Source organism: Aptenodytes forsteri, unplaced genomic scaffold (assembly GCF_000699145.1).
Source record: "Aptenodytes forsteri isolate BGI_AS27 unplaced genomic scaffold, ASM69914v1 Scaffold221, whole genome shotgun sequence".
NCBI lineage: Eukaryota > Metazoa > Chordata > Aves > Sphenisciformes > Spheniscidae > Aptenodytes > Aptenodytes forsteri.
Genome location: NW_008794411.1, coordinates 754,336 through 772,878, shown reverse-complemented (window position 1 = coordinate 772,878; position 18,543 = coordinate 754,336). Strand labels below are relative to the sequence as shown.

Sequence of the window (18,543 nt, the reverse complement as noted above, 5' to 3'; positions counted from 1 at the left end):
TGGGGCCGAGCGGGTAGCGTCCTGCCCGCCGGTCCGTCAGACAGCCCTTCCTCCTCGGTAGAGCGGCGTGAGGGGCAGCCCCGGTCCCCGCCGCCCCTCCCGCGGCCGTGCCGGGAGCGGGGCCGGGCCAGGGCCCGCTTTTCCTTTCCCCCCAGCGCCGTGGAGCCCTTGTCCCCCCGCCAGACCCGCTGCTGCGGGGCCTGAACGAAGAGGGCGAAGTGATGCTGCACGGCTGCTGAACTTCTATAAACTCAAAAATTCAGAGCATTTTTTGAGTGTTAACCCAGTACTGCTGTGTTACGCGTACACTTAGGAACCTGTCGGAGGACAGACTGGGGAGATTCCTGGTAGGAATAAAAAATCTCCTAAGTAGGAAGCCTGTGTGGAATGTTTTGCTCGGGTCGTGCAGGCTTCTTCGGGGACGTGCTGAAGGCAATGAGATTCGGTGAGGGATGGGATGCAGGGATGTCCAATAGCGCAGGAGAGGCTGCCGATGGATGGTCAGCGTCCACTGGGACAGGTTGATCAGAGAACTGGCAGACTCCTTGAGTGCCTGACTGCCAGGCCTAAGTTGCAAACCTTTTTGTCTCTTTCTCAGTTAATGCCTTGAGCGTTTTTTGCAGTGAAAGCGTACCAAAATGGGTCCACGAAGTTATTCGGCCGATAGCAGCAGAATTGGAGTTCTTTATGCCGCAACCCTTCGCGGGGGAAATTCTGGGACTGTGCAAAGCGCTGGGAATAAGTCTTGGAGATGGAGTTCTGCTTAATTTCGCCTATGAATCTACTGCGTAAGTGTCTGGTACTTACAGAATCTGGTAGAAATGGATGTAGAGATTATTTTTAGTTCAGCAGGGGAGAACACACAAAAAGGCAGGTGAAGATGCGTGGCAGATGATTTGCACCGTTCATTCTCTTACCATTTCATACATTCAGCTGGGAGGTTTTGTTCTCACTGGGCAGTTTGTATCCTGAATTGAATGAGAAACACAGAGCAGTTTTCTCACTGGGCAGTTTGTATCCTGAATTGAACGAGAAACACAGAGTAGTTTGTTTATTTGTTAATAAAGGTAACGTGTAGCTGTAACGTTTTTGTGTATGTATATCTGTATAAATGTATAAAAGTATGAAAATAATTTCTGCTAGTAAGGAAAGACCATCTATTCAAAGTATTTGGGTTCATTTATCTTCGAAGATCATGTAATGTATTCTTTTGTTGTTTAAATTGTCATTTTTTACCAAAAAGGAAACTAGAAGAATTAGTTGCAATCTAATTTTTGATCATTCATCTGAGATGAAGTTGCTTCCGAACTGTTTTCTGGATGAATGTTCACAATGACTGTGTAATGTAATTTTTTGATTTGCACAATGGAAAATGGATGTAGTATCTTTATGACAGCAAACAAAACCTCAGTGGAAAAAATACTCAGTTTCATTGTCTTTTTTTTGACCTAGAAGCATGTGCAGGAGAATAAACACTTGGTGTTACCTGTGAGGATCCTAAAAATATTTCTCTGTGTAGGTTTTAATAAAAAACAGGTGCATACAGCCACTTGTATGCATTTTGATTATTATTTTTCTTAACGTGTGGTATTGTGTTAAAGTGATCTTTTTAATAAGAATTAATATCAGACAAGATAGTCATTCAAATGCTAGCTTTCTCAGTGTTTCACAGAGGACACTTATCATTCTTAGCCCTGGTAAGGCCCATGAAATTTTAAGTTTCTCAGCTCTAATGATACTTAAGAAAAAACATCAACCAGGAACAAATTACTTGTCTGCAAAATTTTTTACCTTTATAGTTTTGAAAGACAGTGCTATGCATCACTGGCATGACAAACTCGTAACTCCAGAGCAAATAAATTTTTAATTCCCTGCTAATTCAATACACTTCATAAAAAAGCCTGTTTCAATGAAACTGAAACTGTTATCAAAAAAGGAATTTCAGCACACTTCCTGTTCTAAAGAAGAAGTCAGACTATTATTGAAATGGCTGATACTTTAACAACAACTGATGTTTTCAGTTTGAAAGGACTTTGAACTTTTTATCTAGTTGTGATTAAAAATATAAACGGGGTCCAAAGTGAAATGAAATAGTCTATAATTGTGAAAAGGACATCTAGACAGTTTCAGACTGATACTTTGTGGACATTTTTAGATGTCAGCTTTTCATCTGGATTTAGAAAAGAAGTAAAATGAAATAATGAAATTTTTCCCAAGTGGAAGTGCTGCTTCCTACCTGGTCTGTAATATCTGTGCTGATGTGGACAGTAGTGTGGCTTTTGAATTTCTGAGCCAGGTAGGACCTGTGAGTATTGTACAGTTTTGTATGTTAGACTCTGTGGGAAAGGTCTTTCCCTAACAGATGTTGTGCATAAGTCATACAGGACGTTGTAGTGTTGTGTAGTTATGCAGGGCTTCAGTGAAACCATTCTGTCCCTTTTTTTTTTTTTTCCAATTTGAAATTAAAACCTGTAAGAAATTTTATCATAAAGTATAGGATGAGACTATTCTCTCAGGTTGGGAAGCATAAGTGTTAATGATATAATGCAAACTCCTGTTTGTATGCTTACATTAGTAAAATGCTTTGCAGAAGATAAACTCGGTTACTCGTTCTGAAATGTTGAGCTAGTTCAACTATAATATTGAAAGCGTTGTCACAGCTTTTTCTTAAATCGTTCTTTCTCCTTTTTGTTTTTGAAGGTTCTGTACTAGTATTGTTGCTCAGGATGACAAAGGAAACATTTACCACGGTCGGAACCTGGATTACGATTTTGTTGATATATTAAGCAAGATTACAATTGATGTGCGGTTTATAAAAAGTGGGCAGGTATGATCCATGGTTGACGTGGCTGGGTGGTATTCCATGAAGGAACAAGGTATGGTCGTACAGCTGCGTAGGCAGTGGGATTTAGTGTAGGAATGTGGTTCCCATCCCACGTTTACTGGATTATTAGAGCACCACAGTCACTCCCTTTAGGAATGCGGGATGAATGCTGGTTTTCTTTGCTTTCTGGACATCCAGTTTGTGGTGATAAACTGGAACAAATAGAACAGCATAATCTAGCATCTTGAGATCATTATTTGGAAGGAGATGTTGAAAGAAGGAAACGTCAAGATATTAGAAAAGAAATACTAGAGAATATAGAAAAGAGATCAGTTTTGGCAGGGACCAATTCTAAGGCTTTTTTCTAAGGCCTTGTTAATTTTTGTGACCAACGTGTGTGTTTTAGATGAAAATTTCCAAAAATGAACTAGTTGCTAGTGCAGTCCTCGTTCGTGTGATTTTCTTAATATTTGTTAATATTCATTGGTCCATTTTGAAAATGGAGAATTCTTTGTTTCTTGCTTGGGTACTCGCTAACTTGAGCAAAACTTTTGTAGCCGTCTGTGATCATTAACAAATTAAATGCAGTGAATTTTGGTCCTCGGGAGTCTTTTTATAATTTACTTTGCAAGTTTTACTGTAATTTAAGGCAAAGTGTTTTATAGCAACGTATGTATGAAAGTCACAGGAAAAAGTACAGGATGCTGCTTCAGAATGTTGCCTATATTGTAAGTAGTTCTGTTCCAGAATGCTAAAATACTGCACGTTTCCTGATTTCAGATCGCATATCAAGGCACCACATTTCTTGGTTACGTAGGCTTATGGACTGGACAAAGTCCACACAAGTTCACGATCTCCGGTGATGAACGAGGTAAAATAAATCTGTCTTCCACGCTTGACGTTATGTACACTATTTCAGTTGATTGCTGCCTGCTCTGGCCCTTCTCTCACATTCTCCCAGAGGGAAAAATACGATTAAGGTTGCCAGGAAGGAGCTGAAATTGAATGACTTCTCTGGCCCTCAGGGGGTGAAAGCACATAGGCTGCCAGTTTTTGGCTGCTGCATAGGAGAAAGGCCTTTTTTTGTCAGCACAGTGTCATCTGAGCTTGAAAAGTGTCAAAGGAGACAGAGAACCTTGGGGAAAGCCTTAAGAGACGAATTAATATGGTCTGGTCAAGACACATGACTGGAGATGGGCAGAGTAGGGGTCGAGAGAAAAAGATACAATTGTGTATAGCAAATTAACGGCTGCTTTCCTAGTTCTCTGTCCCTTCCTTTGTATTCCATGTTTCTCTGTTCCCATAAGGCAGCTTGAAAGAGCGGATGGGAAGAGAAGCTAAGACGGCGAGATCTAGGGCAAAGGCAGCAGGGCTTGAGAGAATGCATGGAGATACTGGAAAGCGGGCTGAGGAAAGATCTGGTAGTAGAGGAAAGTTGAGAGATGTCACTACTGAGAACTAAAACTTGACAATAGAAGGGTTTGTAACAGTCCGGAAGGCAGGGGAAGGGTCACTGCCTTTTCCATCAGCGCTTCAGTTTCACAGATATTGATAATTATGTCCAACTCAGAGCTTGGGTTTGTCTCTTCGATCACTTCCCCTCTCTTTTTTCTTTTATTTTCTTTTTTCTTTTCTTTTTAAGAAGCAGACATTTTTTGCTGTTCTTTATTAGCTGTTTGTTAGAACTGGAAACAATGTAGTCCGAGTTGGAACCAACATCTAAAATAAACGTTTATTTTTCATTTGTGATTGCGGTAAGCAATTTTTCTTTTCTTTTTAATCTTTTCTTTTAATTAGACAATCTTTTGTTTTTGAAAATTTTTTTTAGATGTTATGCAAACACTGTTGACTGTATACGTTATATACATATTCATTATGAGTAGGGATTCTGCTATGGAGCACATGCACCTTTTGATTCCTGTCTCCTTTGTTAATACTGCCCTGTTGCATTCGCTAGATTCTTTCCATAGTTTACACTCATATTTTTTTAAGAGCCTGCTTCTGATGCTAGTGTAGTTATTTAATCCTTTCAAAACTGGAGCGTCCTGGGCTGATACTGAGAGATGCAAACTGCTTTTAGTTCGTACTAACATCAGCTTGCAAATAAAGTCTTAAGTGTATCAAGTCTTTGCAAAAGGCTTGATTTAGAAAATCTTGCAGACCAAAGTCCTGTCTGTGAACAGGCACAATTTGGGGACAAAACCAGTGCCGTCCTGTTCTCCCTGCTGTTTCTCAGCAGTGTGCTTCAAACCTCAATATAAGGATCATGTGAGACAACAGTGAGGTGGTTTAGTCCCTGCACGAACCCATTCTGTCCTCCCGATTCTGATAGAGGAATCAAGTACTGCAAACTTTTGTGTGTGATGGGCCCCTCTTGTCGGTCAGGAGCTGATGTGCTGGTCATCCACCTGTGTGCCTCGACTTCAGTCACTTTTCAACTACAGACAATAGTAATTCACTCAACGCGTGCTGTGCTCCTGTAAATCGGTTGTTGCTGACTGCTTGCTGCTTCATCTGTCACTGTACAATGGAACTAAAAATTTAGGGAAACCAGCATGTGAACTATAGCTGGAAAGGGGGATGACTTTAAATTAGGGTGAAGGTCTATCAAGTGACAAGCATATTGTTTCTGCTGGCTTTTTCTGGTTTTGGCATGTGAATAATTATAAACTTGGCCTTCTGTTTTTCTTAGTTCTCCTAATTTTCTCCAGTAACACAGAAATACCATCACTACCTCTTTTTTAGCTGTTTCATGATTTCTGTGTAATTCTTCCTGTTGTTGTAATATTTCAGTAAGATGAATAATGAGGTGATTAATGCTAATGTTTGAGCTGACAGATGTAGACTATTATATCGTATGAATAGACCTGCAGTCCTTTTGGAAATATGTGTTACAAAGTGCTAGTCCCTGTTACGGTTACCTTTGACACTTCATTGCTCATCAATCAGCTATGAATAAAAAAGGTTTAAAAACTGAGCAGCCAGCAAGTTATCAATACTGAAAGGAATGTGACAGTTTTTGATTGAAATTGCTAGCACTGGCAAGTTCTGAGAGATACCGTGTGTTCTCTGTGCAGTGCTGAACACTGTCTTCTTTATTGTCCACTGAACTCCAGACTCCGTACCATTTTATGGCATCCTCTTACGGCACTGTCACAGGAATATTGTACCTCAGAAGACACCAAAAACCTAAGATAATGATCAGTCCTGTCATTACAGGTCTGAGATGCTTTCTGGAAAGCAGGGGTGTTAATCCAGCTGCCCTGGTTGAACTTCAGTTGGGATTATGTAGTCTATTTATATTTCACCTGTAGTTTCAGCTAGATGTTATGCTCTTTGTTAGCCCCTCTTCTGAAACGTTGACCTTTTATGCTGATAGGTAGCTGCCCTGTTTCACTGAGGATTTAGCTTTCTGTGGTACTTCAATATCCAAATCTAATGATATAGAAAACTGAGCATTTGAAAGACAAATTTTGTAAAATGAGGGCTTGCCAGGGTATGTTAGCCTGGTTATGCAGCACATCCTGCATATTTTATGTATAGGTATCAGTAAAGTAATACAAAAGAAAAGGAGTGCTGTCAGCATCCAGTGTTTTAAACGGCATTGATAAGCTCTAGATGGTACAGAGGCACATGTGTGTGTGCTTTGTCAGTTCGGTGTAAGCTGCCTGACTTTGATGTTTTTATGATAGCAGTATAGTTAGAGAATTAAAGAATTTATTGCGCCCATCTTTTGTAATGCAGTAGAGGGAAAGATTGCAGAGCTAGAGATGGGACACAGAGAAGAAAGAAAGGTGGGAGGATAGATCTCACAGAGTGTACGTAACCTGCATGTATAGTAATTTTTCTTTTTTTTCCAGCGGGTGGTCGCTGGTGGGAAAATGCAATAGCTGCTTTTCTGAATCGGAATTACCCCGTCAGCTGGCTTGTCCGAGACGTAAGTGCGCTGCGTTATTTTCTCGTATTTCACAGTGATGTCATTTGTACTTACAAACTCCTGGTAAATTTGATGTTCCAACTTTTAGTTTCACAGAAAATTCAATAAATTGTTAAGTAAATGCATTTCATAAGAGGGGACAGGTATTGTCCCCAAACCGTCAGCAATGTATATGAGAGAGGCAATTCCAGTCCTTCAGGGGGGCAATCTCTAATCAATGCCCAAAGTCTTTGAGAAGCTGTGTAAAGACTTCCTTCCTAGGGTTATTTTACGCTACGTTTGATACGTTAACATACTAAAAATGCAGAGCTCACTGGTGAGCAGCCAGAGTTGAGACTGGTATTTTGTATAGCACATTTTATGAATATTGTGTTAGCGTACTACTAAGATAAAACAGGTCTGCTGCTTCTCAGATTCATGAATTACAGTAAACATGAATGACACGGTTTGTAGGTAAACTCCCTGCAGAACTGGAATGTCTACTGGAGACTTTATTGTTCATACTTTTTGAGTTTGAGATGTGACTTGAGGCTGTGACTCGAAACTACTAGCTGCAGTGTTGCTGTCAGAAATAATTAATTGTTCTCCAGGGCTTTCCCCATCTTTCTGAACAATTTTGTTAGATGCATGTTCTCCATATCTGTTTTTAGTTCCTGCACAACACTCATTTTTAAAGATGTACTTCAGTAGGTTGTGGCCCTATGCCTGAAAATAGTAGCTTCATTGGCTGCGGTGGAACTGTCAGTTTATGCCGAGTTAGTCACCTGGTTATGGCAGGAGAAGCCAGGCTTGCTATAAGCAATGCCTCTGCCTTATTCACCATTGTTACCTAAGTCCTCACACACCACTGGCAAGACAAAGACGTGGAGTGGGTTTTTTTCCCCCTTTCATCCACTTTCATCTATCCCATTGTTCACGTTGAAAGACTTTGCTGAGGAGTGAATTTGCAGAGTATGGACATGCCTCTGTCTTTTGAATGGCAGATTTTTCAGCTTTTTTCACTTCTCACCATATACCTATGTGTACATATATGTGTGTGTATATTTACTGTTTTCTTTGAGTATTTGCAAATCTGGGATTAATTAGTTCATTTACTAGTCATATGCATTTCATGTTCCTGCGCTAGTCCGTTTGGAAAACTAGTTTCAGAGAAATATTTTCAAGTAGCACTTTACAGTCAATTGCCATTTTCAAAAATACTGGGCCTTTTCTTCTTTTTAAGATGTCCCAGTGCTCGTTTTTGTGCTTGACCGTGCTCTGTGATCTTTATTTCACTGTGGTCTCCTTTTTGCATTAGACCCTGAGCAGAGCAGAGGACTTTCAGTCAGCTGTTCTCAGACTAGCGGGCATTCCCATCATTGCTGAAGTTTACTATATTGTAGGAGGCGTATTGCCCAAAGAAGGCATGGTCATAACGAGGAATCGAAGAGGGCCAGCAGATCTCTGGCCTCTCGATCCTTTAGGTGGAGCGTAAGTAGAAAAAAACGGTTTATTCTCTTTTTTTCATATTTCCTCCTGAATGATAGGCAGGGTTAGTGACAGAACGTTCTTGAGAGAGCCAGGCTCATCTCTTACTAACGCTTACAGCTGGACAGGGAGAGCTTGAAAGCCTCTGAAGGGAGCCCCAGTCCCTTCTCTTTGAGAAGGAATCACACCACCTTGTCAGGCTGGGGCAGTCCAGAGGGTCAAGGGTGGAAAAAGCATCTGTATGTGTTTATTTTTTAGCCAGATTCCAAAGGAGACAAGACTTGAGGGCTTTTCCTGTCTGTCTGCCAAGTATTGCACCAGTAAATTCAGCACTTCCAAATTAGTTTTGACCCAATGCGGTAGAAAGGTTGAAGGCTCAAAAATAACTGTTCCTATCAATCTTGTGAAATCAGCAGCTTAATATATGAAGGAGATCCTAAATAGTTGCCGTGCGGTGAAAAACGGCACTTAATGACTACCGTCAGCCAGTAAATACTGGCTTGGCAACAGCCAGATGGCCTGTTGGTTCCGTGTACTCCAAACTGAATGCTGCAGGCTGCATCGTACGCATACCCCCGTGTCTCTGATCATCTCTTTAAAGGTCTGATCTTGCTTTTATTGTAGTCGGTAGTAGTTTTGTCACTGACGCCATCAGGAGCTCAGAGGTCGCTCCTTTTTCATTTGTGTTCAGTAGTTTATGGTAAAGGCTGCCATGTGTCTCAACGTAGGATCCCTTGGGCTTGCAAGAGACACAGGAAAGAGGCTTTTGAGGGAGGGTTTTTTTTTCCTTTTGGCAATACAGAGATACTGATTCTTGGCTTTTATTAATTACCTACTGATTCACCTTTTGTTTGCTTTTATGTTTGTGTGTTGTGTTATAGGTGGTTTCGTGTGGAGACAAACTATGACCATTGGACTACCCCTCCTCCTTTTGACGATCGAAGGTAAATTTAGTTTGGAACTCTGTGGTGAGATAACACTTTCATTTTGACAAAGCTTAGAGACTTGGGTGTTTTCTTCCCTGAGCAGGTGTTAGCTCGTTGAGCAGGCAGCTTGTTCAGTTTCTGTAATGCCACTCAAAAGGGAACAGATACGGTAAGGAGCGATATTCACATGTGCCAGAGGAAAGTCTGTGTGGCATTGAATGGCATAAAACATGCGAAATTGCAAGGATAAGGCATGTACCAAAAATTTCTTTATAAAGCAAAGTTTAGTAGAAGTTAAAGGATTTAGATTCACAGTGAAAAAGTATTTGATGGCACTAGGAAGGCGCTGGCAGACATCATACAATCTTTAGGCTGTGTAGTATGCAAAAAGCTGTTGGCAGATTCCTGTCGGTCTGTACTCAATGGTGTAGTAATAGAGTAGCTTCAGCAATGTGAGACTAGATTCACTCACACAGAACTCTGGATTATTTTAGGCCAAAGCAAGCATTTCAATGTAAAGGCATTTAGTGAGAAATTTTTCACACTGGTGCTTTGTAGACTTTGGAACAGTAAAGTGTATTTAATGATACTGCATTTTTTTCCTGCAGAACTCCAGCCATCAAAGCTCTCAATGCTACTGGACAGCAGAACATCAATTTTGATACGCTCTTTAAGGTATTTCTTTTAAATTCTGCATTGTGACTTTGACTTAAAATTCTTTTTCAAAGCAGAAGTGCAGCTGCATTTTTGTCAGGGATTTAAAGCCTGTGCAAGGAAGGCATGGTGAAGAAGGTGTACTGCACAACCATGTCTGGAGAGTTGAAGACCGATAAGTTTGGTTGTTAAAATGTTTCTGAACTCCCTTGCATAGGCATTTTGTAATAGTCTGCCAATCCAAGTGGAAAGAGCAAGAGGTGAATCCCATCACCATCGTCTTTGTGCAGTTCCTTATTTCAAGCAGAATTATAAATATTATAGCAGGCAGATGAAGCGTTAGACATGAGTGATATTTACCAGTTAGTTTTGGGAACTTAAATGTTGCATATTTCAGAGGGCTTTTTAAAAATATTGTTGTAAAATGGTCTGATGTTCAAAAAAAAAAAAACCAAAAACCCCAGCAAGAGAAATCCTTGACTTTGCATTATTCCTTTGCATAACTTCATCCTACTGCTGTTTCTAAATAGCCTTTTAATTCCCTCTTCATTTACCAAAATGACAACTCTTCAAACTCTCTGTACAGGTGTTGTCAGTGAAGCCAGTCTTAAACAAGTAAGTATTAGATTCAGAGATGTTAATCAGCGCCTCCCACCGTGCCTCAGGCCACTTAAGTGTCAATCACAAACTTCCTTAGGATTTTCCTATGCATCTGTCTGAATTTCTTGCCGTTTCCCAGCTTAGATTTCTGCTCGTGCACGTGACACTCTGTTTACGCTTCCACAGCACTCTTCCTCTTCCATCTGCCACTCTAGCCAAGAAACTGCAGTTTGTTAGCCTCAGTCTGGTGATGGGAAGTTCTTTTGTAGTAGTGAAACAAATGACTGCTTAGAGGAACAGCTGGACTTTCTGCCGAGTCATTTGTGCTTTTCGCTTTTGGAACCTTTGATTTGTGTTAACACTGCGAATGGCTTTCTCTGGAGTTTCTGATGTAGCTCTGCTTCATGTGTAAAAAGGGAAAAAGCAGTCAATGGGGACATAGCTTTTAGGTACCATTCACTGGCTTTTTAAGAGAGCTTTATTTCAGTATACCATTATTGTTCTGCATTGTTCCACAAACTGCACCTTTGCAGGTTATCCTGTTTTGTTTTACTTTTATATGGAACTCGGTATATTCTCTGGATCAGTCATTCGTGTTTGAGCTTGGCAATGGCTTCTTCAAAGTTAATACCAGGACTTCCTCTCCTCCGTCTTACAAATGTGAGGAAATTTGGAAAGGAGAAGATTATTTCTGCGTGACTGCTGAGATTAGCAATACTGGTTTTTTAATACAGTGATCAAATGGATGGTGAAATACAGTTCCTTTGCTGTACTAAGTGCGAAAAAAATACTAAAAATTTGTGCCAGCAGCCTTAATTTTTATCAGTCTCTTTCCGACTTTTTCTAACCCTTCTGTACCTAAGCAGAGCGTTTGTTTCCGCTAAGATTTGTTCTGCTGCTTTGCTAGTTTTATAAACTAATCTTCTTGCCTTTGGAATGTCACTCACTCTTTTCCTCTTTCCCTACCAGTAACACAGTCTATACCACAGTAATGAGTGCGGCACTTCCAGATAAGTACCAGACATGGATCAGACCTGTGAAGTGAAGAGGTGTAAGTAGCATGCTGGTACTCCTAGCTACTTGTACTTAAATAAAAATTTCAGCTGAAGAGTCACTGAGGGACAAAGCACTGCGGTGGCACTCAAGTGACCTAGTCTGAATTCCTGCTTCTCCCCTTGGTTTGCTTATCGACCTTGGGTAAATACCTTCCCTTGTTGTTTCAGAGATAAGAGTTAAGTATTGACTTTCTTTGCAAAACCCTTGGAGATTATCTTCGGAAAAGTGCTTTATCAGAGAGGAAGGGGTGGGTGTTGTTGAGACCAAAAGGTAGAGGTTCCCTCTGTGAACGTTTGAGCTATTATTTTTACCCGTCCCACTAGCGCGATACGTTTAACATGTCTCCGGGTGGTTGACAATGACATGACGCCCCGCCAGAGTGAACGGAGTCCCAGCAGGAGGGGTTGGTGCACTTGGCACCAAGAAAGATCAAGCTGAATTTGTGACAGCTGTTTGCAGGCGACTGAGCCTTAGCATCCTTTGAGGGTTTTGTCTTGTGAACTTGCAGAAAAAGTCAAAGTGCTTGAACTCACAAGGTGCCTCACGTGGTAGCTTTAATGTGTTCAGAGAAAGATACCAAGTTACGTTTATTTGTATTCCAAGAAACTCTGGTTGCCTGGTCTTGCCAGAGGCACAAGAAACTGCATTCCAGTTTGAATAGGTTTTTAAACTCTTACTTGTATTATATTTGTAGCGGTTATATTGGACATTTGATTTTAGAGATTCTGAAGTTTGTTTCTTTCTTAGCTCTATACAAACCTGTGCTGTCTTATTTATCTATCTTTTTATTTCAACAGACAAAATGAGTGAAAAGCTGAAGCTTTCCAAGACTGGCATATGCTTTTAAAATCACTCTCACAAGCAGTACAGTTGTTTTGGCTTATTAATTATGTGAACCATTCAGGAAATAATGACTTGTTAATTCTTTGAAGTGTTGCAGATGATACTGTTAATTAACTGTAATGGAAGTTTGATTGATTTTATTGTAATTACATTGATGTTCTAGCAGATGTTGATGGCTAAAAACTGCTTTTACTATTTTTGGAAAGACTTGCACAACTTGAATGTACTTACGTGCTGACTAATAAAAAAAAAAATGATATATTTTGTGTGGCCTGTAGGTCTGAATATAATTAAATAAAAATATGCAGCTGATCCCTTGATTCATGAAGACCTGCGGTGGTACTCCTAATGTCATCGTGCCTTTCCCTGATCTGTGAGGGGCTTGTGATCATGAGCCTAACAGGGTCAGATGCTATGCCCAGAGAGAGCTGGACTGGGGAACGGGCAGGCCAAACAGAGCTCTGCAGAACCCTGTTATAATTGCAGAACAGGATCATCGCAGGTCCTGGTACAGTTTATGCCTTTGTTGAACCGCATGAGTTTGGCCATCCTGTCCTGACATGCTCTGTGGGACCTTCCTCAACACAAAAATTATTGCGTCAGTGCAAAGGAATGTGACTTTCCATAGTGTGAATTCCAGCGCAGGCAGTCTCTCTCTCCCCTTCAGCTGTGGTTCTCTGGTGCACAGGCTCAAGCTGTTTTTAGCAGGCTTATGAAAGGCGACAGAGTATAGAATAGACTATTTCAGTCGGAAGGGACCTAAAACGATCATCTATTCCAACTGCCTGACCACTTCAGGGCTGGCCAGAAGTTACAGCACGTTGTTAAGGGCATTGTCCAAATGCCTCTTGAACACTGACGGGCTTGGGGCACCAACCACCCCTCTAGGAAGCCTGTTCCAGGGTTTGACCACTGCATGACCACCATAGCTGTAGACTATGGTGCTTTATTCATCAGAAATCAGGAGCTGTTTTAGGAGGTGTGATAACAGACGCTTTTCCCCCCAGTAGATGGGAGAAGCTTGTGATGGGATAGCAGTGAGGTTAGAAAAGGGATGATTTTCCTTTTATATATTTGAAAGTTGCCTTCAATAGAAAGTTTACAACTGATTTCTATAGTGCAGAGAGGTTTGTTTGTTTGTTTGTTGGGTTGTGCTGTGACCGCATATTGAATTCAGGCACTTCTTGGGAGCACCCCAGAAATACAGAAGGATTTAAACAGTCAAGACCAGTGGATACCTTCACATAAAGCTTAGAGGTCCCATTCTTCACTGGACAAAATTCCTGCTAATGCCAGTGAGAATTTTATGTGGGAGAAGAAGGTATGATCAGTGTTGGGTCAGAGCACCATTTCCAGATACGTGCAATGTCACCTGCAGTATTTGAGCCCCGGTTATGCAAACTGTTCCTGAGAGAGCTTTCTGGAGATGCGGGCCCTTTATCTCCTTGTGCTGAGTCTGGCTAAGTGTCATAACCTACTTACTTGCATCCTCTACTTCTGCCTGGATAAATGCGCTGCGAGCTTTGCCTTGACCCAGTTTGTACAATGATGTTAGCAGTCATATGCCAGAATGATAAATTTGGAAAACAGAGAGTTCCTGGAGGAAGATGTAAATAACAGCGGTCACGATATCTTTGAGATTTCAGAACGACGTTGCTTTAATTCACAGAGCAGGCATCGGCTCCTGGTCCCAGCAGGTTTTCTTTATGTAACAACCACTCACAAGTAAAGACAAAAGGATCCTTACGGGTGTAATTTTGCATAGTCTTTTTGACCTCAGCAGTGTTAGGTTGATTATATTCTGGCAGTGGTGTGCCCGGATTCTCAGTGGCATATAAATTTAATCAAATGTATTTGTTTCAATGTGTACAAACAGATCTGAAGTGTATGATTATTTGGTATCCGTGAATATTCAGGAAACAATTGTCTGTTCCTGTCCTGTTCATGTCTCACCAGTTGTTCAGAACTTGCTCAGCCCTAGCCACAAAGCAGATTGTTGAAATGTGGGGTTTTTCTGTGTTTTAAACAAGAAAGGAAACTAGATTTGAAGAAGTCGAATTTTCTTTTGTTTTGCTTTGCTCTTTTAAATTATTTTCTTAAAAAAGCCTTGCATTTAATCTGTTTGTAAACATTCAGACATCCTGACTGCCAACAAAATAAAGCCTATATGCCAACTTGAATACTTTTTTTTTTTTTGCTAACTGGAAGGATATATAACTTTCTGGTCTTAGTTTAATGACATGCTAAAAATATAAACACTGAGAAAAGTGGTGAATGACACATCTTACAAACTAGATGATTCAACCCGTGAAATGTGTTGAGCTGCTTTTGCATAAGAATTGAATTTTGGTAAAAATACAGAGACACAGGATTGTTAATACTTGAAATAAAACCATCTTACTGCTGGAAACATTAAAATGTAGCGCTGGTTGGTTTTGGAGGGTTTGGGTGTCTTGTGGGATCTTGTTTGTTTTTTAAAAAAGGAGGATATTTTGTAGTTGTTTGAATTGCTTGCTGATCGTCCTTCCGTTTGAGATTTCATCTGCTTTGTGTGTCCACTTTTTAGAGACTAGGAAGTAAAATAACTTTTCTGCTTTCTCAAGCCCAGTCAGATTCATGACTTAGAATTGTTAAGTAATTAATTAGAACTAAGTTAAATACATTATCCTTGCTTCTTCCATCCTTTCGTTTCTGCAGTACAGATTCCCTAGCTACAAAGCCCAAAAGATTTTTCAGCCCAACATAAGGAATGGGTGAAACCTTTAATTCTTTTTCCTCCAGAAGTCTGCATTTAGCAAAAGGCAACTTGAAAGTGTGTAAGAGCTGACTCTTAAGATGAGAGAGGCTAACATACTGTATTTCTCATTCATAATCCTCTTCAGTAATCCTAATCCATTTCAGATCTGTAGCTGTTCTTAAGGATCACATGGGAGAGGATTCTTAAGGCTGCTCAAAACAACTGTGCAGTAAATAAATCAAAGGGGCTGCACTTGTCGCAGAACAGCACACGCATTCTATACTGCAGGTGCTGAAAGACATGGCGCTTTCCGCCGCGTGCCCAAGGGGACAGCTTACTTGATTATTTAGATTCTGAGGAGGAGTTTCTGAATCTGTAATCAAGCAGATCACTTCAGAGATTATTGATCGCTTTGGGTACTGAATAGAAACAAAAATTTAAAAAGTGGAGAGCTTCTGTTGTGTTTATCTTAATAAATCCGTAAGTTAGAAATTGGTGGCGAGGTAAGTTGCATTTTTCTTTTTATTTCTCTGTAACAATGTTTTGTGTTCAGAAGTAGTTACTCGGCACCCATAGTTTGAGGCGAAATATCCTTTTTATAGGTCAAGCTGTATAAAACTGCAGTTGGGCGTTTTCTATCTGAAATTCTCCTTTTTGGCACTGCAGCAGCTGTGCAGGTGCAGAGGTCAGTGCATGTGTAAAATAAAACAAGCTTCACCGTCTCATTTCCAGCTATGAGACGTGCCGAGTCTGATGTACACGTGGGGACATACATAGGTATTTACTCTAGGAGGGCAAGGCAGGATGATCACTTTCCCTAGTGCTAGCTAGCATTTTTATTCTTGGGAGAAATATTTGAATTTTTTTTTAATTCATCTGTAGCTCTTAAACAAATTGTTGCTGTTTTTCTTTTAGCAGAACTTAAAATTTCTATTTCCCTGTTTTTCAGGTTTTTTCCTAGTAAGCTTCCAGTAAATCTGTTGTATCCTCTCACTGCCTTCCAGGTTCTGCTCATCTCTTCCCTCAGTTGTCCAAATGCCTATAAAATTGTCAAGTTAGTGGGGATTCAGTTGTGCACGTGATACGTGAAGCGTGTCATCTTTCCTAGGAGCCCTGTTGTTTTGGAGTTAGCTTCGCGTTAAGCTTCTGTGTTCCTCACAGGAAGCCTTCGATTCACGCGGGTGGAACACCAAATTCTGCACAGATCTGTAACGTGGGCAAGCTCAGTGATGTGACAGAGTGTGTAGGATTTGATTCAAAATGCTGTCGCTTGCTTTGGTTTTGAAGGACTTAAAATAATATTTACGGTAAGCCAGGAAATTTACCTAGGCTTTTGTTGTTCTTGTTTTGGGGTGGTTGACACGAATGGATTTGTGCAAGTTTTCCTTCAGTGAGTTTTATGTGGTATTATACGGTATTATTAAACGAGTCAGCAGCTGGTGTTTAAGAGTTGCAAAAATGAATATATTATCCGTTGGCTTGGGATGTGTATGTGGAGTCTGGCTGTTAGGTGTTTCTCCTGTCTTTAGAACGCTAACTCTGGTGAACAGGGAACGCGCATCTTTTCTACACGTCTGCGGTCTTCTACTGAGGCACTGGACTTTGTTGTTCTGTTAGTTGTCTATGTCCACGTGTGGCTCTTGAGTCCATGCTTTTTTTGGTGGTGGTTTAGTTCTGCCCCGGTGTAAGTGCATACAGCGGGTTTTATCACCTTGCTTTACTCAGCATGCATGCTTGCTAGCAGATGCTCTATGCAACAGCGTATACCAGGGGAGAGCCTCATAGGAATGTATTGCAGCTTCTCAGAAGGCGTGGGGAAAACCTGTTTTAGAGGCCTTCTAGCTGCACCAGAGAACATGTAAACATCTCTGCAGGAGGGGAATGGTGGCCAAAAGCAAGATGAGAAAGGAGCGGTCTCTAGCCGGCCGTTTCCTAGCTGCATCATTTTGTCTCACCTGGTTGTTTAATACAGCCTGTATTTCAGATGATGCCACTGTTCAACTTCTTCAAGTCTTCCAGGCTGTGTCTTTATGGGCCCCTGTTCCTCCTCTTTTTCTTGGGTACTGGATTTTAGGAAGGGGAGGGGAGCATGTCACTGTTGGGTGGATGAGGAAGGATCAGAGCTGCTGAGCAGTTGGACTGGCTCTGTTTCTCCCTCGCTCCTCCCACCCTTGAAGCAGGTTTGATTCCATTGCAGTCTCTGGTTTACTGCTGTGCACTCCTTTGCTCAGGCTGTGGCCCTCAGAAAAATCTGAGGGTAACGAAGTGAAAAAGTTCGCAGCTCCAGGAATTGCTTGGGAGAGACCTGTTGACAAGACCGTTTGCGATAAGACAAATAGGTAGGTGGTGTTGCCCGTGCTTGCTCTCTGCAGGTGCTCCTAGGGCACACTAATACTAGACCATCCCTCGGTATGGATGGCCAAAATTTATGTTTAAAGTAGGGCTGTCCAAATAACAAATGCTTGTTTGTTTTGCAGGGAAGGAGGGCAATGAGGAAAAGCTTTATTCTGTGTCTCCAAAGGTCACAGAATAGGGAGGATTCACTCCTCAAATCCAAGGTCACAAAGGATTCGCTCCTCAAATCCAAGGTCACATTCTATCAAAACAGATAGGCGGTACCCCTGAAGGCAGCCTAAGCAAGCAAAGTACCTAACTCTGTACCTGAGCGCTTGCTTCAAATTTGTTCTCCATTTTTTAGAAGTGATCTGGAAGTGGTTTAGTTGCTGAAAAAGGATTTTTTTCCTCATGTTTGCATTTTCAAAGGTATCTTTAAAGGCACTCACCTCTTCCGAAAAGCTGAAGCGTCCGTCTTCCTTTGAAGCTGGTACTGTCAGGTTCCTAAGCAGCGCTGAAGATGCAGCTAGGCACGCAGGCTGTGTTGACCTCCAGTGTGGAGGAACAGTTGTCTACACTAACCACGTTTCAGGGGTTTTTCTTGGGACTGGCTTGAATCTGGTCCTGTGGACTGAACTCCCGTTAGTAGGCTGGAGCGTGTCTTCTGGTGTCGTTTCATCTGAAAGGAACCCGTGTCACGCTGTTTCAGGCTGCCCTGCCAGGTTATACCAGAATGCAGTTACGTGGAGGTGCTTGGGGATGATTGTTTCTAAAGCAAGCTCCCAATACAGAGCGAATCGTTGCTTCTCTGGATAGCTAATATTTGCTGAAATCTTCAGATCTGTGTCTTTGAATAGAAATTTTTGTTTGGATAGCCAGATGGGAGTTATAAGTCTACACTGAGAAATTCCGAGCTTGAAAATTTGTTTTTCCTGAAATGGGATTTGCCTTGTACAGGAGGTTACAAATAAGAGCCTTTAATGCTAGGGATTCTGATTTTTGTGTGCAATTGTCCGTTTGAGTAGTTCATAATCTGAAAAGTTGTCAGAGTACCTGCATTATTTAAGCACAAAGGCCATAAAGCACCGGATGTAATTGGGCATAATTCAGCAGTGATTTCAGGCCATTTTTGACACTGATACGAAATAATGTCGTTAGAATAAAA

General features: G+C 41.1%; 1 protein-coding gene across 1 annotated transcript in view; it reads left to right on the top strand.

Annotated features, from left to right (window-relative positions):
* Positions 1–12,619, top strand: part of NAAA (N-acylethanolamine acid amidase) — a 14,615-nt gene extending 1,996 nt beyond the window's left edge. The window contains exons 2-12 of the mRNA XM_009288718.2: positions 314–347; positions 624–788; positions 2,701–2,827; positions 3,605–3,695; positions 6,685–6,761; positions 8,059–8,231; positions 9,110–9,172; positions 9,763–9,829; positions 10,395–10,423; positions 11,378–11,459; positions 12,262–12,619. Coding sequence (XP_009286993.2) covers positions 314–347; positions 624–788; positions 2,701–2,827; positions 3,605–3,695; positions 6,685–6,761; positions 8,059–8,231; positions 9,110–9,172; positions 9,763–9,829; positions 10,395–10,423; positions 11,378–11,453 — 902 coding nt within the window. The 3' untranslated portion in view covers positions 11,454–11,459; positions 12,262–12,619. The remainder of the gene's footprint in view (positions 1–313; positions 348–623; positions 789–2,700; positions 2,828–3,604; positions 3,696–6,684; positions 6,762–8,058; positions 8,232–9,109; positions 9,173–9,762; positions 9,830–10,394; positions 10,424–11,377; positions 11,460–12,261) is intronic.
* The last annotated feature ends 5,924 nt before the right edge of the window (positions 12,620–18,543 follow it).